The 27,161-nt window shown below is 42.4% G+C and overlaps 1 protein-coding gene across 1 annotated transcript in view; it reads right to left on the reverse strand.

The window, feature by feature from the left end:
• The window catches only part of Adamtsl3 (ADAMTS like 3), a 191,076-nt gene that overhangs the window by 7,830 nt on the left and 156,085 nt on the right, over positions 1–27,161 (reverse strand). The window contains exons 22-25 of the mRNA XM_059269120.1: positions 9,254–9,436; positions 8,537–8,653; positions 3,986–4,169; positions 2,558–2,762 (exon numbers count right to left, since the gene is read on the reverse strand). Of these exons, the coding sequence (XP_059125103.1) occupies positions 2,558–2,762; positions 3,986–4,169; positions 8,537–8,653; positions 9,254–9,436 (689 nt within the window). The remainder of the gene's footprint in view (positions 1–2,557; positions 2,763–3,985; positions 4,170–8,536; positions 8,654–9,253; positions 9,437–27,161) is intronic.

Here is a 27,161-nt window from a genome sequence, read left to right on the forward strand (position 1 = left end):
GTTGTCTGACAGATTTACCTACTGTAGACACAACAGTGGAGTCCTGTGTCTGTCTTCCTTCATTAGTCCTGAATGCTCAAGGTCTGGCCATGGTGTAGAATGTGCCAGTCCCACATTCCTTTTAATGGCTCCTAAACGTCTTTGATGTTTTTCGTGGTGTCGGGATTTCCTGTAAGCAGGAAGCATGACTTCATGCTTTTCTGTGGGTGCACAGTTGCCCTGCAGCATTTGTTAAGAGGGTGTCATTTCTTGTGGTTATCGCTGAGACCAACTGCAGACAGGAAACAACCCAAGGGCAGAAAGGCTTATTTTGGCTCACAGTTCAGAGGACTCAGTCCTTCAGTCTGGGAAGGCAGGTGTCAAGAGTAAGTGGCAGTGGCAGCAGGAATGGGGTCATCTCTCAGAAGATCAGGAAGCACAGAGGATGCCTGACCTCAGCTGGCTTTTTCCCTTTTCCTTTTGTATCCCATCTGGTACCCTAGCCCAAAGGATGAAGTTACGAATCTTCCGGAGAAGCCTCACCCCTTCAGTTAATCTGTGTAAACTTTATCACAGATACACCCCCAAGTACTTGGGGCCTTTGTTAAGTCAAGCAAGTTGGCAACTGAGATTAACCATCACAGAATAATATTCCTTTCTTCAATGGATGACTTTGTCAATTTTACCAAGATTCAAACGATTTGGTTTTGGATTCCGTTCTGTTTCAGAGATGTATGTCTGTCCTGTTAGAACAGCACTGTCTTGTAGAAAGTTTTAAAATAAGAAGTTTGGATCCTCCAACTTATTCTATCTCAAATGACTTGTTTGGATATTGTGGATTATTTTTAGTTGCATGCAGATTTTAGATTAGATTCAGCTTGCCAATTTCTGGTAGAGAATGCTGTGAATCTTTAGATAAATTTGGAGAGTGTAGGTATTAGCAATATCATGCCACTCACAAACACAGGAAATCTTTCTATTCTTGTAGATTACCTTTAATTTCTTTGAAAAACATTTGGTGGTTTTATGCTATTTAGTTTCTTCAAAACCAGTCTTCCTACTTGATTTGAAATCACTGATCAATTGATCTGGTTCTGTGCAGTAATTACACTCCAGATTCCATTCTATTCCTGCCCCAACAGTGCACTGTTGCTCGGAACAAACTTGTATCCAAGTTGGCATAGGATGAGGAAGGGCTCTCCCTACCTCCCATAGTTTGACTTTCTGAAAGTTCCTTCTCTTTATTTGTTCTCAGAATAAAGTTCAGATTTATATTAAGTTCCAAAGAAAGGTTCTGTCATTTAATTAAAATTGTATTTCATATGTGAACTCATTTCTGGGTCTTTATAGTCCTGATATTCCATTTAGCAAAATAATAGGTCTTCTATTTGTCCAACTTCTAATTTATTCATTTTAATAATATGCTATCTTTTAACACCCAGGAAACAAGGCCCTTTAAACACAACAGGACAGACACACATATGAACTAACAGAGATTGAGGCAGCATGAACAGGACCTCCAAAGATCTGCAGCAGATGGGTTCTTAAAGCTGAAAGAAGTGGATGCACGCCCCATCCCTAACCCAGAAGCTATCTCCAATTGACAACCACTTGCAAATGAAACTTTAGTTTTCTCCAAGGGAGTCTCACTGGGAAAACAAACTACTCTTAATGGGAGGTTGCATGTCCAGCAATAGACGGCCAACAGAAAATGAACTCAATGGCATCTTTGGAGGTTCCATGTCTCATAATGTCATGTTATTTATTTAATTCTTTACAATTTTCTCTAATTAATTAATTAATTAATTAATTAACTTTCTTTCTTTTTGCTCCACAGGTCCTTTGTGTGTATATATATATATATACGTATATATGTATATATATATATATATATATATATATATATATATATATATATATATATATTATGGCTTCCAGATTTGTGTTTTTATAGGATTCCTAAATGTGCAAACAAGTGGATCTCTGCATCTATATCTGTTTCTTGGGCTCTTTTCCTTCTGTTTATTTTGTCCTATTCTGAGCTGTTAGTTTGTTTTATCTTATTATATTTTATTTACTATATTATTATCATCTAGAAGCCTGTTTGTTTTTTAATGAGAGATAGGAAGGGGGTGGATCCAGATGGGTGGGGAGAAACTGGAAAGATTAGAGGGAGGGGAAACCATAGTCAGAATATATTATATGAGGGAAAAAAATCTATTTTCAATAAAAGGAAAATACATGGCCCATTAACAATTTTAAAGTATACACTACAGCATTATTAGTTATAAATACTGTTTTGCATAGTTGCTCACTAGAACACATTCATCTTGCACAACTTTGTCACTTAGCTCTTTAAAACTACTGTTCTATTCACTATTATGAACTTGATTAGACACATACATAAGTGGAATCATAGTCTTTGTTTTCTATGCCTGGATTACTTCATATGGTCATAAACATATGATATCATTTCAATATTGAATAAATACTTCAAGTTAGATAGTCTAAAACACCTTTAAAGTTCATTAGTAACAAAGAGGTGATTGTAGATAACATTGCCAACACCTAAGCTTACCTGGTTTCCTGGGTCGATGGCCTGTTGAACACAGGGACGGACCGAACACGATTTTCTCCCCAGAGGCCTGTCTTTAGGAGCACATGCCCTTGGGGACACCACCTGTACAGTCCCATTGGCTTTTGTCTGTTTGCATGTCACTTGCCGACTGTGAAATCCTTCACCACAAGACACAGAACACTCGAACCACACACTCGTAAACCACCTAGAAACAAAAGCTACAGGACCTTAGCAAGGACTGTCCAGAAAAGGCTAATTTGTTTATCTTAACACTATGGTGGTGTCAGGGGAGTCACATGTCTCTCCAGGACAAGGTTGCAGCATAGGTGACTTCCAGTCTTCCTCCTCCCCATCCCTCAGAGAACAGCAGTGTCACTAGGTGGAGAGAACCAATGTAGTGATGTGTGGCACCTACAAGGTTTAATAGAGTCACTGTACACCAAAGGATTAGGTTCCCTGTGGACTCGTAATTTGAGATTTATGCTTTCTCAAGGGTGACTCTTGGTATGACATGTTCCATTTAGAAATGATAGTAGCTACTCAAAGTTATGGCAGGTAGAATGCCTGTAACATTGACAGTCCGTCTAAGGACATGCCTCAAAGCAGCTGTTGTGTCTGACAGAGTGACTCTGCTTCTCACAGTCTTCTGAGGCATGGGCCACCTGTGACATTTGTATAGGAAATGGAGCTATAGAACAGTAAGATTCTATTGAAAACAATCTGTACCACTTTTTATTAGTGCGTACATATGCGCGTGCTATGCATTTCCACCAAGGCAAAAGAGGGCATTGGATCTACTGGGGTTGGAGTTCCAAGCATTTGTGAGCCCAGAGACATGGGTGCTGGGCACTGGGGTTCTCTGCAAGAGCAACAAGCCTCTTAACAACTGAGCCATCTCTCCAGCCCCTGACTCTCCATCTTTTAATCAGAAAATTAGGGCTGAAAAACATACCTGCCTCATAGATCTGAACTCAAAAATACAAAAACACCTCTTCAGTTAATTGTTTTTTTTATTATTTATTTTTGTGTCATTTGATCAACTTTCTGCTAGACTATGTGACACTCAATCGTTTATTTCACATTAACACTTTCTCTGAGTATAGCAACTGAGCTATTTATTACCCAGTCCAAATCACTGTGCCTCTAAAGGTAACTTTGGTATTATTTTATGTGTATGGGTGTTTTGTCTAAATGTATGTTTGTTCTCCATGTTTGTGCTCGGTGCTTGCAGAGGCTAGAAGAGAGTATTAGATTCCCTGGACTTACAGATGGTTGTGAGCTGTCATGTGGGCTCTAGGAATTGAACCTGGGTCCTCTGGAAGAACAGCCAGTGCTCTTAACCACTGAGCTACCTCCCCAGCCCCTATTATATATTTCAAAACCAGCAAAAACTAGTGTACTGTTAAGAAAGTAACTAAACATACATACCTTGCTGGGCAGTCCCGGATGTTACAAGACTGAAACCCAGCCAGTGGCTTCCTGTGAGGACCACAAAGGGCTTCACTCACTTTCTGCCCACTGGCCATCACACACTGGGGCCTCTGAAGGCGGATGCCCAAGGGGCCGCAGGTGGCAGAACAAGGTGTCCAGTTACCAGGTTCCCAAAAAGGCTCTGCAGAAAGGAAAGGAATGTCACTAACAACCCCAAATAAGAAAGGATGACGCTCTGGAGGCAACAGGGCAAAGACCACCATGAATCGTTCTGTGGTTAACTGCCTACCTGCAGTTTAAGTGATACACACAGAAAAGGCCTTTGCACAGCGTGAAGCTTTCTTTCTCTTGAGTGACTATTACACTCGCTGACTGGAAATGATGGCCAGAATGGGCTCCTTGGAGCCCAGCCTGGGAGATGGCCATTGCAGGTCAGCTAGGTCTACTGGAAAAACCCAAGAGAAAGGGAGGAGGCATTGTCCAGCCAATGCTTCCCCGGCATTCTCTAAGCAGAGCCAACAGGACAGGGAGGAAGGCCTCTCCAGGGGATGCCTTAATGCTGTCCATTTTCCAAAAACAGATCAGGCCGAGCAAGGAAGATGATTTAGAAGGAGGAACAGGGACCAGGGATTAAGCAGTAAGGTGAGATGCATTTGAGTCCCACCCTTACTTTTCCATTAATTCTTAACCCAAACACCACATCGGCCCTAAAACTGCATAAATAATTTGCTCTGGAGACATCTGGAAAGGTAAGTATGAGGTTTCCTTTAGACAAGTAGTAGCCAAGCACCCCCAGTAATCACAGCTTTCGTGTTACCCTTCCCTGCCGACACTCGATAAAAGATGAGGTAGGACACGATGCTGACAGTTTTGTGGATGGCCACAGAAAATGCCAAATTTCCCTGCAATGATCATGAATAATTGATAGCTACCAGCTGTGTCCACATGATCTCTCAGAATGGAATGGTTTATTTAACTTATTGTTTTCCATTCTGAGTTTTGAGTTTTTACCTTAAATTGCACATGGCATCATTTGCAGAGCAGAACCATAAATTATATCTCTGTTGGATTTTCAGAATCATAGTTTATTTCAAAACAGTTTTTTTCAATGTGGCCATTTACTGAGACTCTCCAGGGTGAATGAGTAGTGGGTTAGACACTTGAAAAATTAATTTTTTATTGACTCTTCCATGTTCTGTTATGAAGCTGCTAATTTTATCTTTACTTATAGAGCTAGAGAGATTAAATGAAGCTAAGTAAGTTGTCCAATGTCTGTTATGAACCAGGGAGACTGGAACCCACATTTGTCTAACTCTGGGTCTCAGTGCAAGGCAGGGTGCATGTGCCTTAAAAAAGATTGGGCATTTATTAAAGTATAATTTATGTACAAGCAAGTGCTCACAGCTCAATTTTATGAGCTTCACAATTGTCTGAACTCTTTTGTCTATGATCCACAGCAAGGTAAAGAAGATTTTAACACCCCTAAAGCTTTCATTTTGCCATTTTTCAATCAGCACCTTCCCCTCCCAGGTGACCACATTTTTTTTTTTTTAAATTATCAGTATATATTGGCTTTCCTTCTTACTGGGCTTCTGTATTTAGCTTCCTTTGCTTAGTATACTATGTTTGGGGATTCACTGATATCACTGGGAGTATCCACAGTGTATCTTCTTTTACTGCTAAATAATGCACCATTTCTGAACACATCACAGTCTTTCATGCTGCTGTCAACAGCTATCACGACTGCTCACAAACTTTTTTTTTTTGAGCCTGTTTTCACTCTGTTTGAACGAAAACCTGTGAGTAGAATTTCTGGGTCGAGGATGGGTGTATGTTTAGCTACAAAGTACCAAACACTTTTCCATTGTGGTCTCTGCTGACCATCATATGGAAGCTTTGATTGAAATATCGCTTGCTCGAATTTAATTCGTGTTTTTGTCTTTGGCTATTCTAGTAGGCATGAACTTGCATCTCCTCGTTTTGATCTGCATTTTCCCATTGTCTCCTTTTGTGTAGCGATTTCTTCCAAGACTCAGTGAGACCCAGGAGCTTCTAAAGGGACTTAAGTCCCTGAAACCAACCAGATGCGCAAGACTCCTCCTTCCCAAGGCTAAGTAAGCAATAAGGACTGCTGAGGAGACTCGCATCAGTCAGGCTGCCTGAAGAGACACTCAGAGCTGTTGGGCTGCCTGAAAATCCCACAGTGAGCTCCAAGGTTCCAGCTGTCACAAGCAGTCGCCATATTGGTAGGCGGGGCTTTCGGTGTTGCGGCTCCCTTTGAGTCATCCCTACTCCTGCAAGTAGCCTTCGCCCATATGCCTGTAAGCTACTTCTTCGGTTCACCAAGGTGGACTTGGTTGGTGTCCTTACTTTGGTCTCTTGTCAGTTTCCTATCTGTGCTGAGTGGACATCTGTTCAGGTCTCCCCAGGAACAGTGCCACACAACACACTTGTATGCCACTTTTCATGAAGAGTCTGTCAAGGGCTTTTGTATACTGTTTTGTAGTGGGGGAATGGTGGCCACTGTTAACTTGAAGGAGTTCCTTATGTTTTTCATACAGTTCTTCATCAGAAATATGTTCTGCTACAGACAGGCCAAAATCGCTCAGCTGGGAAATCATTAGCGTGAGGAAACAGGCTCTGGCAATGTTTTTCCAGTTGCACTCGAGAAGTAGATCACAGCCTGACACTCCCATATGAAACTCCTTGGTAACTCCTGACATTCTAACTTGACCCTTGAAGCCCTGCATGGCTGGTTCTTAGCAACTCCTTCCCCTCTGTACCTTCATTGCACTTGTTCCGTAAGCACATCAAGCTACTTTCAATGTGTAGTTTGCACTAACTAATCCCCCTCTGAGAATACCCCTTCCTCATCCTGCTGCACAGAGGGCACCACCTCATCCATTAGGTCTAGGCTAACATGTCTCCTCCCCAGAAGGCCCATCCTGACTATCTTCCCCAAAGCAGTCACTACCAAACATGTACCCCACTGCTCAGACCATTTCATCCTTAGTGCTTAACTACAAAGAATATACACACGCTTATTTGTTTACTTAGTTCTTGTTTATCTTTCCTACTGGCAAGTCAAATCCATATATTCTGTCCTATTCAACATAAGGACAGGGTATACCATCTATAAGTCACTGAACTAACATTTGTTAACCAATAACTCTATAAAATGACAGGCTAATTCATGACCAAAGGCTGGCGCACTTTGCAGCATGCACATTTAAGTATTTGTATACATTTCTACGTAGGTAAATTCTGGGTCTGGGCACAAGGTGCTAAAATAATGTAAATAGTCCCAATAGGCCAAGTGCTGTCTACAACAAAGGCTTGGCTTTACAGCATCATTGGCCTCACAAATATCTATTTAATATTTATTTGTTGTAGGGATTCTTATGGTCTTTGAGCCCATGGCACATGCAACATCAAATGTCTTCTCACATTCTAGTTTCTCTCAATAGAGGGTCCTTCTTTCTCTTCCCAGAACAAAACCTAGTTGACATTTCCAGAAAGAGGTTGGGCCTCTTCTTCAGTAATGCCCTTGGTGTCATGGTATTCACCTTTTTCTTATGGTATTCGCTACACTGCCTCAGAAGAACTGTTCACATGCATGTCTCCCTCTTAGACTGTAAGCGTTTCAAAGACTAAGACTGGAGGGCCGCAGTTATAGGAGAAGCAAGTGCTCAGCACTTATCACTGAATGTCAAATGAATACATAATTCATTATGTAATAATGGTAGCATTACATCTAAATGACCATCTTAGGTAGTGATGTCATCAGTAACATGTAGTGCAGTGTTGATGGACAGCTTAACACCATTTACCCTCCTATCCTCTCCCTTAAATCTCAGGAAGTAAGGGTCTTAGAAACTTTATCTTCTAGACCCCCTATGTAGCGGATGATACTCTACATGATACATTGTACAGCTTCGAGGAACTCCTCAGAATTTCAAATCCCAAAATGATATCATAGCAGTAACACATGTGGCCTGACAGTAGTTTTGGTTTGTCCTTTGGCCATCACAACCTACTTTTGAGTGACAAGGAGCTGAGATCATCACCAGTTTTCCTGACTGTCCTTTCTGGTTTTCTTATCTCTCCCTTACTTCCTTTGGCCTTCTGAAGGGGGTTACAAGCTTGGAATACCTGGTATAGGTTCTTTTGATCATGCGCCAGTGCATAACAAGTTGGGATGTATGGGAAATTTGTGTGTGAATAGAAAATGAAAGAACTGATCCCACAACCCTCGGAGAACTTCCTTCTGTTGGTATCTACTTGGGTGATGATAGTTTTGAAACTGGAAAATCAGTATCTACACCATCACAAATAATGATGTGTATTAGGGATATGAGCCCCATGAGCTGTCTCATTTCAAAAACTGTCCCACTGTGAAAGGAATAGATTGAACTATCAAAGACTGAGGGGCAGGAAAAAACCCTGAGTAAATGCCAAGGAATACATTGCAAAGAGAAAATCATAGAGGTCGCCCAGCAAAAAATGCATGCCCAGAAAGGAAATCTGTAAACAGTCAAAATTCCAGACCTTGAGGCAGGGGCTCTCCTGTTGAGTTGTTGCTGTTTGCTCTGATGCTGGATGCCTGGAGAACACGCTTTTTCTGAGCCTTAGGAAATACAGTCTTACTGCCCAGGCCTCTTCGTTCTGAGAAAACAATGTGCAACACATCTAACCAATCAAAAGCCATCAAATTCTCATTCCTGTTTGAGTGTTCTTGAAGACAACTATGAAGAGGGACTTTTTCTAACAGAATGCTGTGTGTCCATGGATGCTTTGGCTCCCACAGGTCTAGAAGTAGGTGGGTGTGTGCATGCGTGCATGTGTGTCTGAGTCTGTGTGTCTGTGTGTTTATGAGTGTGTGTGTGTGTGTGTGTGTGTGTGTGTGTGTGTGCGTGCATTTCACAGGACCAGAAATCATCTTGACTAAAACAGACCTCAGTACTGCACCCACATACAATCGGGGTTGAGAGTTAAGTAGACATAGAGGCATGACATGAAAAGTTTTAATGCTGGGCAGAAAAGGGCATGTTGCTTGGGCAGAAGAGTAGCTTCGCAGTCACAGCCTTCCGAGAGGAGAACTGGTATGACAGGGTGTTATAAGTGACTTTAAGTAGGCAGCGATGGCAGGGTGAGAACCGTGACACACCTGTGTCACTCACACTTTGACTCCAGTGTCAACAAGTCTGGCCCCTGCTTTTTACACATTACAGGACTCATCAGGAACAGTTAGAGTCGGACACTCACCCAGCAAGCGGAGCACAGAGGTTGACACTGCTTTCCCAAGAGCATTGGTGGCTGTGCAAATGTAGGTTCCTTCATTGTCGAGGGAAGCATTCTGCAACAACAGGGATCCATTGAAAAGCAAGGAAACATTGTCACTCAGAGATCCTCCTCTCTTCAACCAAGTTACATTAGGCTGAGGGACACCTTTGGAACAAAAACAAATATGACAAAGGCAATTCCTTTAAGAACAGGGCCACAGAACTATGAGACAAATACCATTTAGTGTTTGGAGCACAAGTCAGGAAATGGGTAAGGCATAGCTAATAGGAAATGGCTGGTTGTGTTTTTTAAGGCCTATGTAGGAGGAATCATGGTGCAGCAAAGGCTTTGGTCCATGGGGCAGCTCATCAGTTCACGTATTACATTAGGGGATAGGAGCCAGTGAGATTGCCTTGCTCTAGGAATGGAAGGGGTTTTGAAGTCAGTGGGGGAAATGGTTAAAAAAGAAGGAGTTGGTGGAGCTGAGGTAAGTGGAGGCAGAAGAATTCCTACTACTGAGTTGTTGCCAGGAAGACTTTGGAAAACAAATATATACATTAGAACTTCGTTACTATGCACATGCAATGGGAACGGTCCTCCTTGGGGAAGATTATATGATCCTTGGAGAAACAGATTTGCTTCATTAAGGAGTTCTATAAAAAGTGTAATTTTAGAGAACAAAAGGAAGTGTTAAGTTTGAGTCTGGGTCAGTTGAGGCAGAGGCTTCTAGAACTATCACAGGAGCCTGGGCACAGAGGAAGACAGAAGAGCTGAAAAAAATGTCTTCATCCACATCTTGATAAGTATTAGCGTTTTTCCGGGCTACTGAAACTCAGGATGATTTCACTTGATTCTTGAGAGTGAAGAGTGCCTCAGGTGGTGCCTGGGACTGAACTAGGTAGCTGGTTTGAGGGATGTCCTCTCCTCCTAATGTGCTCTGGGCGGGAGAGAACATGGAATGGCTTTCTGAAAAAAATCATCTCCTCACTATTATAATGACATGTGCAAAGTACCTTGCAGCAGGCAGAAGGCATGGCCCAATAGCCTGGTGCCACTTCCAAATTCTCACAGTCACTCCTCCTTCCTAGGAGGGCGTCATTGTGTGCTCCATCTTACTGCTGAGGACTCTGCTAAGCCTTGGGAATTCAGCATTCGTTGTTCCATCCACTATACCAAGCTTGCCATTCAAATCTCTACGCCGAGCTTGCCATTCAAGTCTCTATACCAAGCTTGCCATTCAAGTCTCTACACCAAGCTTGCCATTCAAGTCTCTATACCAAGCTTGCCATTCAAGTCTCTATGCCAAGCTTGCCATTCAAGTCTTTATACCAAGCTTACCATTCAAGTCTCTTTAGGGCATTTGTTGTGTGTCTTTAAAAAAATCTGATTTACTTAGAGATGTCATGTGTACATTCAGAAACTACAGATTGATGCTCGTACTGAAGTACTGAACCAAACCCAAGTGTTTTTGTTTTTGTTTTGTTTTGCTTTGCTTTTTTTTTAAGAGAGAGAGTGCAAGGAGAGACAGCTGGAATTAGAGGTGTGGGGGTTTTAGAAACCTAGTACAATGGAAACTTCCTAGAATCTAAGAGGTTAATCCTAGTGAGGACTCCTAGTAATGGAGGATACGGATTCTGAACTGGCCATCTTTTGTAGCTAGGCAAGGTTCCCAGTGATGGGACTGGGTTGAATTTGGTTGAGTCGTTGGCCAAGGGGGTCCATAGAAATCCCTAAAGAACCCATGCTGACGCTAAGACAGAGGGTCGCTCTCCAAAACTGACAGTAGAGCTCCATTACCAAGGACAGCATCCATTACAGCTCACTGAACACAGAGAGGTTGAGCTGGTGCCTTCACGGAGCCTTCAGCCCTACATCCTCTTTGGCATGGGAAGGTACTTGACAGGCTACCAAAAGAGAAACCTGGACACCAACCCAGCCACAAAACCATCGACCTATAACCTGTCCTGCCTGCAAGATGTGCTAGGGCAATGGTGGCACGGAACTTGTGGGAATGGCCAACCGATGTTTGGTTTAACCTCAGGCCCACATTACAAGAGGGAGTCCATGCCCTACACTGCCTGGAAGGCCAGGAACCAGAGACTGGATAGCCCAGAGTCCTAGGGTAGAACAAAATAGTCCTGGCCAAAAAAAAAAGTCACTGACATGATTCCTAATGACACTCATAGATCTGTGCCTTGTGCAGTCATCATCAGAGAGGCTTCCTCTGACAGCAGATGCAGAGACCCATATCCAGATATATTATGTGAAGAGAAAGTCTGAATTGGAAGTTTTCATGGAGTCCCTCCCCTCAGAGCTAGGCGACTCCCGTGAAATAAGGGTTGGAAAGATTGTAGGAATCAGAGGGGATGAAGGAGAATATGGCCCACGGAATCAACTAATCAGGGCACAAATGAGTCCACAAAGACTGAAGTGGTATCACAGGGCCTGCAAAGGTCTGCACCAGGCCTTCTGGGTATATGTTACGACTATTAGCTTGGTGGTTTAGGGGGAACTCCTAACAGTGGGAGCAGATGTGTCTCTGACTCTTTTGCCAGCACCTGGGACTCTTCCTCCTGTTGGATTGCCTTGTCCAGCTTCAAAGTGAGGGCTTTGCCTTGTCTGACTGTACCTTGTCCTGTTTGGTTGTTGTCTCTTGGAGGCCTGCTCTTTCCTGAAGGGAAATGGGAAACTGGAGTCGGGGGAGATCTTAGGGATTGGGGTAGGTGGGGTAGGGGAGCTGGGAGGCATGGTGGGAGAGGAAACTGATGCTGTTCATGCTCTAGAAGTGGGAACAGAATGGAAAAGTTGCTGCCTTGGGTGGGAAGGGATGGGCTGCTCTCATTTTCTTCTATTACTTTGTTAACTTTGGACATCACACTGGATTCCAGCAGCCTTAAGTGCAAAAGGAATGTGGAATAAGAACAGGAATGTTATCATGTTTAGATGTAATATCTGAGGGCTTCAAAGCCTGCGTCTGAGTCTGAGTTGGTGGCTCTCAGGGATTTCATCTTTAATCCTGTGGCTTTGTATGATCTGTGTGTGACTGGGGGATTTCCAAGGGTGTTACCTCAAGAGTCTCATCTTCTGATCGCTCCATCAAATAACTATAATATATGTGCTGGTGTGATGGGGTTTTGCAGGTTTGACTAAGTTTACAAGTCAGATGACCTTAAAATAATATCTGGATGGACCAATGCCATGCTGTGAGTCCTAAAGATCAGAAAAGCAGAGCAGAAGTGGTTGGAGATGTAAACAGGATGGAATAGGAGAGACAAGGCCAAAGAGCATGTATGAGGGCACGGTCTTCCACTGATGATTTTAAATGAAGGGATCCATGAGCCAAGGAAGGCAGGTATCTTCGAAAACCTGGGAGTTGCCTCCAGCTGACAGTAACAAGCAAGTGGGTCCTTGAGTCCTGCAATGAGTAGGAGCTGAATTCTGCCAACAACAGGAAGGAGATGAATCCCCAGAGTCTCCAGACAGGAGTTCACCCTCAACAGCCCCTTCATCTGACTTTGGATCCTCTAGATAGAGAAGTCAGCTCAGTCACACTCTACTGACTGACCTATAGAACTGTGCAATAATAAATTAGTGTTTATAAGTTTGTAGTAATTTGTTACAGCAGCAATACAAAATGAATATCTTGATAATGACACATGCACACATTTTTTAGCTTCTTCTGTACACATATACATAGAAAAGTCAAGCTTTCCTAAGGTCACAGCGATTAAATACAGAAAATGAGATTCAGAGCCACATAATTAGATTCAGAACATCTTTTAACCAGAATGCAGGTAGCTTTCATGCATTTCTTAATAAAGTCTCTCCTAAGTGGCTTATAGTTGTTGGAAGGTTTGGTTGTGGTGTCAAACAAGGTCAAATGCACATACATGTACACACATGTATAACATATAATAAATATATAAAATGTATAGTAGCTATTGATTGCTATCACTTAAAGGAAGTTATGAAGCTTATTTATCTTGTTTCTGTCACCATAATAGATGACTTAATTTTGGTAGGTTTTTAATTATTTTCTTCTGTATTTAAAAAAGGTAACAATTACTCCAAGTGCCCCTCCTCTCTGTGCCTCCTGATCCTGGCCCACACCTCTGGCAGAAGCTTCTCACCCCCAGAGGTCAGGCCAGCATCCTGAACCCCAGGTAATCTGACCCTCCCCCCACCCTCTCTCATCCAGCCTAACTCCAACTGCCCCTCCTCTCCTCTTTACCATATCCTGGCCAACATTTCGGGCAGAAGCCTTCCACCCCATCAGAGGCCAGGCCAGCTTCCTGAAAACCAGGTAAGCCACCATCCCAACCAACCCCCTCCTGCCCTGCCCAGCATAACCCAAGTGCTCCTCTTCTCCTTGCACCTGATCCTGGCCCACACCTTTGGGGAAACCTCCCATCTTCCACCCAATCAGAGGCCAGGCCAGAATCCTGATCCGCAGAAGTCAGACCAGCATCCTGAACTCAAGAGACCAGGCCAGTTCCCTGAAAATCAGGCAGCATCCTCCTACCCCACCAGAAGACAGACCAGCATCTGAACCCAAAGAGGGCCCAGCCAGATCAGAGGCTACACACACACAGCCAGAACCAAACTTGGGCAGCAACCCTCTGCTGGACCAGAGGCCATCCAGGCCATCAGAAGTCCAGCCCCAACACAGGCAGTGATCCTCTACTCAACCACAGGCCATGGGACACAGAAGACCAGAAAGGAAACAGAAACCAAGGAAGAAAACATCCATCCAACAAAGACAAACCTAGAAATGGTCACCTAGACCTTTAATCATTCCAAAACCAGATGCCTAAACATCAGTGTAAGAACACAAGAGCTAAGGCATTATGTCACCATCAGAGCTCACCCATCCCACTACAGCAAGCCCTGAATATTCCAACACAGCGGAAACACAAGAAAATGACCTTAAAACCAACTTTATGAGGATGATAGAGGTACTTAAAGAGGAGATGAAAAACTCCCTTAAAGAAATTGAGGAAAAGACAACCATAAAATTGGAAGAAAGCAACAAATCCCTTAATGAATGCCAAAAAAAAAAAAACCAAACAGGTGAAGGAAATGATTCAAGACATGAAAATAGAAACAGAAGCAATAAAGAAAAAACAAACAGGAAATTCAGGAAATGGATGATCTGGATAAGTGAACAAGAACTACAAGCATCACCAAGATAATTCAAGAGATGGAAAATCAAAAACACCAATCACATCTTATGCTGGAGAGCATGTGGAGCAAGGGGAATACATCTCCATCGCTTGTGGGAGTGCGAACTTGTACAGCCACTTTGGAAATCAATATGGCGGTTTCTCAGAAAATTGGAAATCAATCTACCTCAAGACCCAGCTATACCACTCTTGGGCATATACCCAAAGGATGCTCAATCATACCACAAGGACACTTGCTCAACTATGTTCACAGCAGCTTTATTCATAATAACCAGAAGTTGGAAACAACCTAGATGTCCCTCAACTGAAGAACTGATAAAGAAAATGTGGCACATTTATACACTGGAGTATTACACAGCTGTTAAAAACAATGACATCATGAAATTAGAAGGCAACTGGATGGAACTAGAAAAAAAATCATCCTGAGTGAGGTGGATAAACATGGTATCACTCATAAGTGGATATTAGCTGTAAAGCAAAGGAGAATCATGCTATAGTCCATAGCCTCAAAGAGGCTAGGTAACAAGGAAGGCTCAAGGGGCAATAGAAGAGATTTCCTGGGTGGACTCGGGGCAGGTGGGGATGGGAACATGAGGGATCAGGTGGGGGCAGGGGGTGGGGAGAGTACTGATAGAGCTGGTTGGAAAGAGTGTCATCTTAGGGTCAGGCAGAAACCTAGTGCAAGGGAAACTCTAAGAAATCTACGAGGATGACCCCAGCTAAGACTCCTAGCAAAAGAGGACACTAGCCTGAACTGGCCTCCTCCTGTGACCATGCGAGACTACTAGTGGAGGGATTTGGACGCCAACCCAGCCATATAACCTTTGACCTACAGTCTGTCTGGCCTATGAGATGTGCTGGGATTGGTGCCTAGCCCAATAGTCATCAAAGAGGCTTCACCAGCAACTGGTGGAGAGAGATGCAGAGACCCACAGCCAAACATTAGGTTGAACTGGGGTAATCCTGCTGAAAAGAGGGAGGAAGGATTCTAGGAGCCAGAGGGGTCAAGGGCACCACAAGAAAACCCACAGAATCAACTATCCTGGGCTCATAGGAGCTCACAGAGACTGAACCGCCAACCAGGGAGCCTGCATGAGACTGACCTAGGTCCTTCCATATATGTATGTGACCGTTGTGTAGCTAAGTCTTCCTGTAAGACTCCTAACAGTAGGAGCAGGGGTTGTCTCTGACTCTTCTGCTGGCTTTTGGGACCCTATTCCGCATGCTGGGTCACCTTGCTTAGGCTCAATACAAGGGGAGGTGCTTAGTCTAACTACAACTTGATATGGCATGTTTTGTCAATATCCACAGGAGGCCTGCCCTTTCCTCCAGAGAAATGGAGGAGGAGTGGATGGAGGGAGGCAAAGGGGAGGTAAGGGGAGGGACTGGGAGGAGAGGAAGGAGGAGAAACTTCGATCAGGATGTAAATTTTTTAAAAGGTAACAATTATGGGACTAGAGAGATGGCTCAGTGGGTAAGAGTGTTGGTTGTTCTTCCAGGAAACCTGAGTTCAGTTCCCATATCCATGTCGAGCCTCCCACGACTGCGCATAACTCCAGCTCCAGGGGTCCTGATGCCTTCTTCTGGCTTCTGAGGGCACCTTCACACATACACAGACATGCACAGACACATTCACATAAATAAAAATAAATCTTTAAAAAGAAAGAGCTGCTAGGAAGACTGCAATTCATTTTTGAGGTAAACAATTATATCATTTACAAAAGGTTGTAATTTTATCTCTCCCAATGTTTACATTTGTGATTTCATTTTCTTGCCAGTGTCTACAGAATAGTGCTGTGTAATACCTTCAGTGGCAAGTACTGTCAAGTGAATATCTGTATCCCCCCCCCAAAAAAAAATTCATACACTTAAACCTAGCCCACAATTCCTAATGAACAGGGTAGATTACTAGTCCTTGAGTAGTTAAGAACCTTTTCCAAGAAATACATGAAACAGCGCTGTTTCCAGCACTGGACTGAAATGTTGCTGGGATGCTGAACACGGACTTTCAAGAGGGTAAGTGAGGGTGAGATTCCTCCCAAACAGCTCTTTTTCTTCCAGCAATCTGATGAGACTCCAGCAGACAGCCTCTGAGTTAGCTCAAAGTCCCTGGGAAAACCAGCCAGACTCACTCTCCTAGGTCGTCCTGGAGGAGTGACTTCCCCACATGGGGCTTGTTCCAGCAGCCTAAAGAGAGCAAATGAAAAGCCAGGGAAGTTCTCTGGGGTCCTATATTTATAAGATTGGCTTTCTAAGGAGGATAACAAATTTTTCCTTCAAAGTATCTTGGAAGCCTTGGGCACTGCCTTTATAGGCAAGAGCTCTACAGCAGAGAGAGAAGAATTAAGAATTTAGAGCACCTACTGCAATCCAAATGACTAGAGGAGACAAGAGGAGAGGCAGGGATAGGGATAGCCAGGGGATGTGACACGTTTGCCCCCTCCCAGATCTTCAACTTCCATTTTCAAACTGTTGGTAATGATGAATACCATTAGTGGTATTCAATATTGTTAGTGGAAAGCAGTCCAGGATTCCTGTTGTGCTTCTGATTGGTGGGGGGCAGACGTGTCTGGACAGTTTAACACAGTAGTCAAAAACAAGGGGGCCCAGGTCAGGCAGAAAGTAGGTCCAAAAGGTTCTATAACATTCAAATGCTGGAACTGCCATAGCTTAGAAACAAGCACACTTGGACCCAAGCCTCTGTATGGTAAGGGTACGATGCTGAATCTGCAGTTGGTGAAAACCTATGGCTGCTAGGAACACCACACCACAAAATAATGTGCAGCGAGGCTTTAGATGTGAATGGAGAGACAAAAGCCCCATTGTTGAGAAGCAAACTTGGGGACCTTACACCTAGAAACATCATGACACCTGCAAATGTTTGCAAAGGACTGAAGAGAGCAGAGGATGAAGACGGGATCCTTCATCCTGCTGCCCTTTGCAGGCTTTGAAAACCACAAATGTCTATTCTGTGAAGACAGCTCTAGCATGTCAAAAATGGCTTCAACTTATTTATCTAACCTCCAAGACAGGCCATTCCCACAAGAATTCACAGCTCTGAAATATCCGGCAGTCTGTTTCCACAATGCTGAAATAGCTTTTGGAAGGTGAATGTTGTGGAAAAAAGTCCAGCTCTGCAGAGGCTGTGAAACATGTACTGCAAAGAGTCTGCACCTCAAGGGTCTCTTTAAAGTAGTCAGCGTTTAAAAACAAATTTCCTCCATCCTTGGAAGGCCCATGAAATACTCCACACCAGAAAATCCTTGGCTCATGCAGACCACTCTAAGATGCCAGCTCTTTACGTAAGTACATAGCATCCCTGGATGTTTTAGCTGTTGTCTCTTTCAGCTATTTCACAATATTCTGTGAGTCTTTTTAACGCCCCCCCCCCAAAAAAAAAAAAGAAATGAAGACTTAAACCACTACTGCCTTCCCCCAGGGAATCATGAAGAAATGATGCTGTCAATACATAAAGTAAGAGGTTTACTGAACATAATGTAGGCAACAACGAAAGGAGGTGTCACCAATAACTGAAACAATCAACAGGAACTCACAACACTGGCATCAGAGATAAGGCATTAAAGAAACAACAAAGTTCTCAACTATAGGACAGTTAGGCAGCAGCAGAAGTTTGAGGAATATGCTTCTTCAGAGCTAATTGCATATTCTTTTGTCCTTTCTGGCAATGAAGGGCCTGGCCATCACTGAGGCTACCTTCAGAACTCCAAATACAAAACTATGGCTCTTGCCATTTGCAGAGCATTTGAATTGCTGTTGATGTACAGTTCCTTTTCTAGAAATGATGCCAACAGACTGGCGTAATCATTACCCACAGCAATTTGTTTTGAGGCTTTAGAAATCTTTTGGATCACGCCATCTATTCCCCAACTCTGTCATTAAAGGTCTTTCCCTAAAGTCTCCTAAATTTTTTCTTGTGTCACGGATGAGGAGATCACCAAGTTCTCTTCATGGTGTGGTTATCCTTGACCTCTCAGGACACTGGGATTCTGCTTCACTCAGGACTGGGCAGTTCTTCCTGTCAGTCATAGTCTACGAGGTGCTGGATACTGGTCTCCAGGGTTTCCTGTACAGGCCACAAAGTGTCCATGGCAATTATTCCATATATTGTCTCAAGGCCAGAACCCTCCAGTAGTTCCTTGAAGAGTTAGAAGCAAGGACTTGTGCACACCAGACACAATGATATGAGCTGCTGCTGTGCATGCTTGTATACATGGCATTGTGCATGTGGAACTACACACATTGCAAAAGCCACCGACTCTGAGTGTCAAGAAGAATCCTACACAGAAACTCAAATGGTGAGAACAGTGGACATTGCTAAGGCTCAGCCTTCTGGACAGCAATTTTGGTAACTTACTCACCTAACACTGGGCTATTACCCACTCTTTAGAAGCTGCATTAAAAATGAATGCTTATCTAGAGGGCACATGGCATGATCTATAGGGGGATTCTGGACCATACGCAAAACAAACTAACAAAAACAGCAGGAGGGGGTTTTGAGCAGGAGAAGTCATTTTAAATGGACTTTATTTGCCTCTATACATTTAGATATTCCAAGGATTGTAAGTGGTTTTTTAAACTGACAGCTAAAATACAGATTATAGTGTATATTTCCAATTTATAAATGAAGAAACATAAATTATCCTTAACTTAGAGTATGGTCAAAAGAGCTAATATGTTCAGTTCATAAAATAGGAGTAAACAGGTAATCCTCAAATTTTGTTTTTAAGTCTTTTGTAAATTATATATAAATATTTGTAGGCAAATGTATTTTGGTAAGGATGGTTCTTTCTTTTTTCCCTTTCTTTCTCTTTACTTTCTCTCCCTTCCCTTCTGTCAAAGCCATCTATGACCTAAAGACATCTCAGAACCACAACATATAATATAAACCAGTAGTCGGCAAACTGATGGGGTGATGAGACTATCTTTAGGAATTCAACCATATAAGCCTGCTTCACCACAAATATTTTCTCAAGATCCTTTCCTGAAAGAGGCATTATTCAACCCAGTAAAGAAAGCTAATAATTTGGCAAGTTAACAACAAAATTCCTAGGTATATTCCAAAATATTTTAACCTAGAGGGAAAAGACTGAAATGAAGAAAATATCTTTCAGTTTTATAATACAAATCTTCTAAACTGACTATGATCCCATCCATGAAGGGTTTTCCCTGATTTCACTCGTTGCCTGGAACACCAAGCATGAGAATTCAGCCCAAATGAGGCCCACATTTCCCACCAATTGCTTACACACACACTGGATAGTTAAGCATTGTGTCTGTAACTCCTACCTACTTTTTTCCCTCCTCTCTTTTATCAATGGACAGCAAAAGGCAATGACAGAAGTGTGGGGTTTAAACCTACATCACTGATAAGCTTATACTTTCTAGAAGTGCAATTTGGCAACGATGCATTAAACATTACATACACTTTAACAGTCTATAAAGCTACAAACCGCTGACTTTCCCGTGACCTAAGAGTTCTAATCCTATTTGGCTTTTTTTTTTTTTTTTTTTTTTTTTTTTTTGAGACAGGGTTTCTCTGTTTAGCTTTGCGCCTTTCCTGGAACTCACTTGGTAGTCCAGGCTGGCCTCGAACTCACAGAGATCCGCCTGGCTCTGCCTCCTGAGTGCTGGGATTAAAGGCGTGCGCCACCACCGCCTGGCTTGGCTTTTTTTTTAAAAGAAAAAAAATTGAAATGTAAAAAGTTCTATGCACAAAGATGTTTCTTTCATTGCTATATGCAATGGCAAAGAAGTAAGAATAGCTTCCAATATTGTCCAAAATTAAATGGTTTATTTAATCCACATTTATACAGCAAGATATCCAGATAAACATTAATGGAGCAGTGGTACTGGAGACTGAGCCCACAAGAGAAGGCTGATCAATAAGATCTCCACTAAAACTGGAAGAGACAGGCAGGTCAACAGATATAAAAACAATGACACAAAGCACCAGAATCATGAAAAATCAAAGCCACATGACTCCTCCAAATTCATCAACTATTAAATTCCAAAACACTGAAATGGGAAAGATGCTGGGTGAAGATTTCAAAGGTTTACTAATAAAAACTGGTCAGTAACCTTAGAAGGGATATGAACAAGCAGATAATCAATCTAGGACCTGGAGAGGAAGCAAGGTAGAGGGAACGTCCGCAAAATGAACAAGCAAACCAGCAACACTGAAGGAAAACTCAGGCAGGAGGTTTGTATTTTTAAAAAGTCATATAGAAATATGGGACATGAAAATCTCCTCAATAAAGTTTGCAAAACATAAGGAAGACTATCAGGAATGAAGAACAAGGTCAAGGTTAAATACTAATTTTTAAAACTGAGCAGCACCTACTACTGTGCATGAGCTCTGTCCTAGTTAGTTTTTATGTCAACTTGACACAAGGTAGTGTCATCTGAGAAGAGAGAACCTCAATTATGACATTGTCTCCATGAGATGGGGCTGTGGGTGAGCCTGTATGGTATTTTCTTAACTAGTGATTATTCAGAAGGGCCCAGCCCATTGTGGGGAGGGCCATCCCTGGTGGACCTGGGTGCTATAAGAAAGCAGACTAAGCAAGCCATGAAGAGCAAGCCAGTAGTAAGCAGCACTACTCCATGGTCTCTGCATCAATTCCTGCCTCTAAGTTCCTGTCCTGTTTGAGTTCCTGTTCTGATTTCCACTGATGGTGAACAGCAATGTGAAGTATAAGCAGAATAAACCCATTGGAGTTCTTGTTCTGATTTCCATTGATAGTGAACAGTGATGTGAAGTATAAGCAGAATAAACCCATTGGAGTTCCTGTGCTGATTTCCATTGATGGTGAACAGCGATGTGAAGTATAAGTAGAATAAAGCCTTTCCTCTCCAAGTTGCTTTTGGTCATGGTGTTTTATCACAGCAACAGAACCCTTAACTAAGACAGACACCAAACTAAAACCTCCACAGGATAGAAGCACAAACTGGGGGGTAGGGGACTACTAAAGGCATAGAAAAATCTGCTCAATGAAATTATAGTACAAATTCCCTCAAATATAGAGAAAGAAATGGACATTTAAACACAGAAGCACTTAGAACCCCAAATAGACAGGTCCAGAGAAGCATTTCTCAAGAACACATCATAAGATGTCAAAAACACAAAGCTCTCTCTCTCTCTCTCTCTCTCTCTCTCTCTCTCTCTCTCTCTCTCTCTCTCTGTGTGTGTGTGTGTGTGTGTGTGTGTGTGTGTATCTGTCTCTGTCTGTCAGGGCGCAGGTGTGGGACACCAACTTACTTAACAAAGACAACATATCAGACTAACATGAGACCTCTCATCAGCAACCATGAAAGCCAGGACAGCAGGGAACTGTAAGGCTCAAGTCCTAAAAGTAAACAACTGCCAATCAAGATTGTTTCTTCATCCAGCAAAGATATATTGAAGATTGATGGAGAAATGCGAGCATTTCAAGACAAGTGGCTCAAGATTACAACCCGGTGCTGCAAAGGATAGTTAAAGGGATAGGATACTGAGTGGGACAAGAAAGGCAGTGTCAATCATAAGAGTACAGGAACGAATGCATTCCATGAAAAGTTGAGCAAAGGAGAACAAGGATAGATCTGTCATGTCTAACCAGAGAAAGAAAAGAACAAATAATAACAAACCAGAAAAGCCGTAAGAATCACTAAACATTTCTCAGTAATAATGCTACTCGTAAATGGTTCCAACTCTCACCAGTAAAGAGAATCAGACTGGCTGATTGGGTTTAAAAACAACAGCAAAGCAAAACAAAACAAATCTGACCCTGGGAGCTGGAGAGAGAATGCTGTAGTTAAGCGCACTAGCTGTTCTTCCAGAGGACCCAAATTGGTTTCCAATACCCACATAGACATCCCACAAGTGCCTGTAATTTTAGCTCCAGGGGACTGGAACCCTCTTCTGGCCGTTCTGGGCACATGCACACACATAGCATACAGTTACATGGGCACATACACATTCTCATTAAGAAAAAGAAAAATAGTTCTTAAAAAAATAACCCCTGGCCCCAATTATCTGCTACTTCTAAGAAACATCTCATGGATAAAAGTCAACTTATCAAATGAATGGAAAGCCCAAAGAGACTAGAATAGCTATTCTGATACCTAGTAAAGTAGAATCCAAGCCAAATTAGAAGACATGAAGGCCACTACATATCAATAAAAAGAAGAATTCATCAAGAAGATATAACTATTTTTAATAAATGCATTGTATTCTGGAGTTCCAAGTTTCATAAAACTTACAAGACTGCTTCATAAAAGAGGAGGACTGGACTCACAGGCCTCTAAGACCCTTTCATATTTAATTTTGCATTTTTTTTTTATCTCAACCACATCTTACTATTTCTCAGGAGAACTTTCTTTCCATATTTTGACTTCATCTAATTTTGAGGCAAGATGGGGCCAGATCCAAGCTATTCAACACAGTACTACTAACTGTGGACAGCTAGACACGTAGAAAGAGTTGTGCATCCAGAGGCCATGAAACATAACCATGATGTGACACACTTTTCCCAAAGGCTGTTCAAATCTCCCCTTTCTTGCTGACTTATTTCCCTCTAGTACGTTATTTTGTTTTAAACAGCAGCTTCACATAAATGAAAGAATCCTTTTCAAATATATCAAGTTCTGACATCTCTGAATTAGACTCTTACATTATTCGCTTCTTTTCTTTTTATTACAACCAGATTTTCCAAATCATAACATAGGTAATTGGGTTTTTCATGAACTACTAGTTTAGCTGCAAAAATTGTTTTTGTGAAGGACTTTCTATCTACCTATTCAGAGTTTTCCCCACACTCCTGGGTTCTTTACTCAGACATTTCCAATATCAGGCAAGAATTAAGGATGCTCAGTTTCAAGTTCCAACTGGCCAGGTATTCTCAGCACTTTTCCTTCCTTTATTATCACTTTGGTCCACATTTCTGCCAGGAACCTAAGACCCAGGATAGAATTTCCTAAGGACATCCCACCCCAGTGACTCATTCTATAACAGAAAACAAACGGCCAGGGAGACAGTGCTTGGAGCTCAAGTTTTCACAGCCAGGCAAAGGCAGGGCTGAGAGAGCCATAAGTGATACTCACATGCCATGAGACAAGACTGATGGATATTTAAGCCTGTTTTTGTTTGTTGAAGACATTTTAAAGCAATAAGCAAGCGCTGTAGCTAGAGTCAGCATTCTAACCACAAACTGCCCTTCTTTTCTCTCGGAGCAGGAACGATTCTGCACCCTTCCTTACAACTACAAACGGGCTGTGGAGTGTATCCTGACAGCTGTCCCTTGGCCTCAAGGGGGCAAACCTCATGAAAACAATTTCTGGTTCTGATCATCTAGTTGCTCTAAATTAGTTTTTCCAACAAAATATTCTGCCACTCTATTTTTCTATATTCTTGCCAACTTAGTAGTGTGAAACTCTTGAAGTTGTCCAATGTAACAGGTCCAAGAGGGGCATCATCACTATCTTAATCTCATTACCAATGAGATTGGAAACATTGCAAACCCTTCAATGCTCAGGGCTTCAGTTCCAACAACTGGTCCCATGGCTGGTCCTATGGCTGGCTTACTGTTATTTGGTACTGAAGTTGATTCGTAGCAATCATTTATATACCATGGATACTGTGTAACAAATACTTTCTTCCAGAAATGTAGCTTTTTTAAATTGGTTGAAAATATCTTGAAATGTTAACAGCAAAATTGATTGAAATATTATTCATATATTATGAAACTAAACCTTTAAAACTATATAATGCCGAAGTTCAAGTACATTCATGGAGCTCTCTAATTATTACCATGCAATAGGCATTTTATTTTGATTTGTACTTCTAGTATTTTCATTACTCCCAGATATCAAACATATCTCTTGTATTCTAATTGAAAAATTAATTTCTTCACATTGTAGACATTTAATAAGAATCATTCTGGACAGAGCTTTTTTTATATTTATAACCAATTACCATATCACCCTTTATTTAGCCATTTGCCTTTCCACTTGTCGTTCTGTCACTACTAGCTCCTGGGTTCTCCTATATGCTTGAATCTGCTGTGGAATCTACCTTCCTCCCCCGTCAGCACCACACTGCTCTTAGTCCTCTGGCTTTATACGAAGTCTTTGTAACTGAGGGAGGCAAGTGAATGAAGCCCTGGCCACTGTGGGACCCAGCACAGCCACTTGGTGAGTTAACGCTACCTTTCAACTCTCCTGGGCCCACAAAGCTGCACAGGCTGTACCTATCTCCCTTTCTCTCCAGGCCCTTCCTTCTCATTTCCCTCTCACATACATTGACAACCAGTAGATGCCCTGAATGTCAAACTCTGCCATGGCTTGACCTAAAGCAGATCCTTGCAAGCCAGGTGTGGTGGCATGTGCCAGTAATCCCAGTTCTCTACAGGAAGAAGCAGTAATATCAAGAGTTCAAGGTCATCTTGGACTATATCGCGAGTTCAAAGCCTGCCCGGGCAACCTGAGATGTTGCCTTAAATAAAACCAAACAAATCCAACCCTAATAAATGAACTATTTGCAAGCATTGTAAAAATCTTTACATTCTTGGTGAAAAGTCTCCTTAATCACACACAGGACTAGGTTTAGTTTAGGAGCCACTTTAACTTTCATACATTTGCCCTTATGACTTTTGTTAGAGTCCCCTCTACCCTACCTGGATAGCTTCCTGGTGAGGCCAGATGTCACTCCTTGCTGCAGAATTCTTCTTCTGAAGCAGCTCTACATGCTATACACCCTGACTAGTGTTCTATGCTGTTTGCAATTCTTCAGTTTAGTTTGAATTTCAAAGCCCAGCCAACCCTTTAGGTTTCACTTGGCTCTGAGGAACGGGTGTCAAGTGTATCTGCTGCTTAAGAGGCTTTCTTCCTTTGGTGGCTGGGCCCTAGAGCTCTGACAGGTCCATCCACTCTGGGACCATCATTTTCCTGGCTCAAGCCCATTTCTGTCTGTGGACCCAGAGAACTTAGAAACAGAAGAGGAGCTGACACACAGTAACACCTCCACACCAGGAGCTTGCATCAGGGGCTTGCATCAGTTGTGTCTGTCGAGCGTAAAGAATGATTCACAAACAAGAGAATGCACACAGAGCAGAAAATTACAGGATATACAAGTGGGCTGGTGAGATGTCTCTGTTGACAAGGATGCTTGCCCCTAAGCCTGAGGCCCACGTGGTGGAATGAGAGAGCTGACTCCTGAAGTTGTCCTCTGACCTCTACATGTGTACCAAGGCATGCAGCACCCCCTTCCCCCCGCAAGAAAATGTAATAGACAATTATATGGTCAACAGTGCTTATGGAATGTGCTCGTGTGAAAGAAATAGACAACAATGCTATTTACTGCTTTTTGTTCCTCTCCTTAACAGAAGGTGCATGTGGGGCAGGGGGTGAACACCCCACATTTTACAAGGAAGTATTTCTTAATGACAAGCAAGACAAACAACCTTTTCAGGATAGAATGTTTAACCTTCAGAAGTGCTGGTTTTTTCTAGTTCTATCATTTAATAGAATTAATAGAAAAGTCTCTAAGGGTGGCTGGAGATAAATGCTATTGATATCTATACCACATGAGTAGTATAAAACATGTTGCCCATGACAAAGAGTTATAAATTTGTCTAGAAGTTCTAGGTATGTGCTTTAGGATTCTGAAAAACAACTAGCAGAAAACAGTTCAAGAGCAACTGATTGTTTTTTGTTTTTGTTTTTGTTTTTGTTTTTTGTGGTATATCCTACTGAATTTCAAAGTTCTGGAAGACTTTGATTTTGTAAATCATGCTATATACTCATCTATAAAACAAAAGACTAAATTAAATGATGACCAAGTCCCTTCTACTGCTAGAGTCTATTTTCTGTTTTGGAGATGAGGGCAAGATGGACACATGACTCATCCATGGTTGTATTCTGGCTAGTCACAGAACTGTCTGTCAACCCACAATTTCCGACTTTTTATCAGCGTTAGCATCTGCCTTTAAAAAGACGTCTCTCCGTAGAAAGCCAGGCCAGCTATAGCTTCTGCCCAGGAGGAAACACTAAGTTCACTGCAGGTCTGTTTAAAATGGCACGTAACTCAATATGATGGCACCTCCAGCGGCCGATCCACTTTGGAAGGGAAAGAACCTCTGATGGGTTTCTGGGGTTTGAGATCATAGTGGAGGGCGGCCAGGCACTAAAGACCAAAGGGACTATTTCTAGAAAAGATGAATGGTAGGGAAAGGTGAATGCTCCCAACTCTGAGCTTCACTGGAGAGGAGGATGAGGAGGAGTTGGCGGGGGAGGAAGCAAAGGAGGAAAAAGAAAAAGAGGAGGAAGGCCTGCCCTCCAGCAGTATAATATAGCACAGGGCGGAAGGGCCCGCAGGTCGGGAAGGGATCAGACAGTTCATATTTTGCCTGAGTGGATAAGAGACCAGACCTGAGCTGAGTTTAATGGTCTTCTCTGGAGACTTTGTGAAAACAAGTTTCCACTGCCTCTAGTCCCTGCCTTAGGACAGCAAATAATGGGCCACAAGCCTTTGGATGCCACCCCCCAACCCCACCCCACAGTTTGATTTTAAATGATTAAGAAGCTAAATTTTAAAACAAAACATTAAAAGTTGAGTTTTTCTTAATAGAAGTCACATCTATTTTTCAGAATCCTCTGCAGGTGGAGGGCTACAGAAATTGGAGAAGTCTGTGGCTTGGCATCTGAACAGT

Source organism: Peromyscus eremicus, chromosome 1 (genome assembly GCF_949786415.1).
Source record: "Peromyscus eremicus chromosome 1, PerEre_H2_v1, whole genome shotgun sequence".
Taxonomy (NCBI): Eukaryota; Metazoa; Chordata; class Mammalia; order Rodentia; family Cricetidae; genus Peromyscus; species Peromyscus eremicus.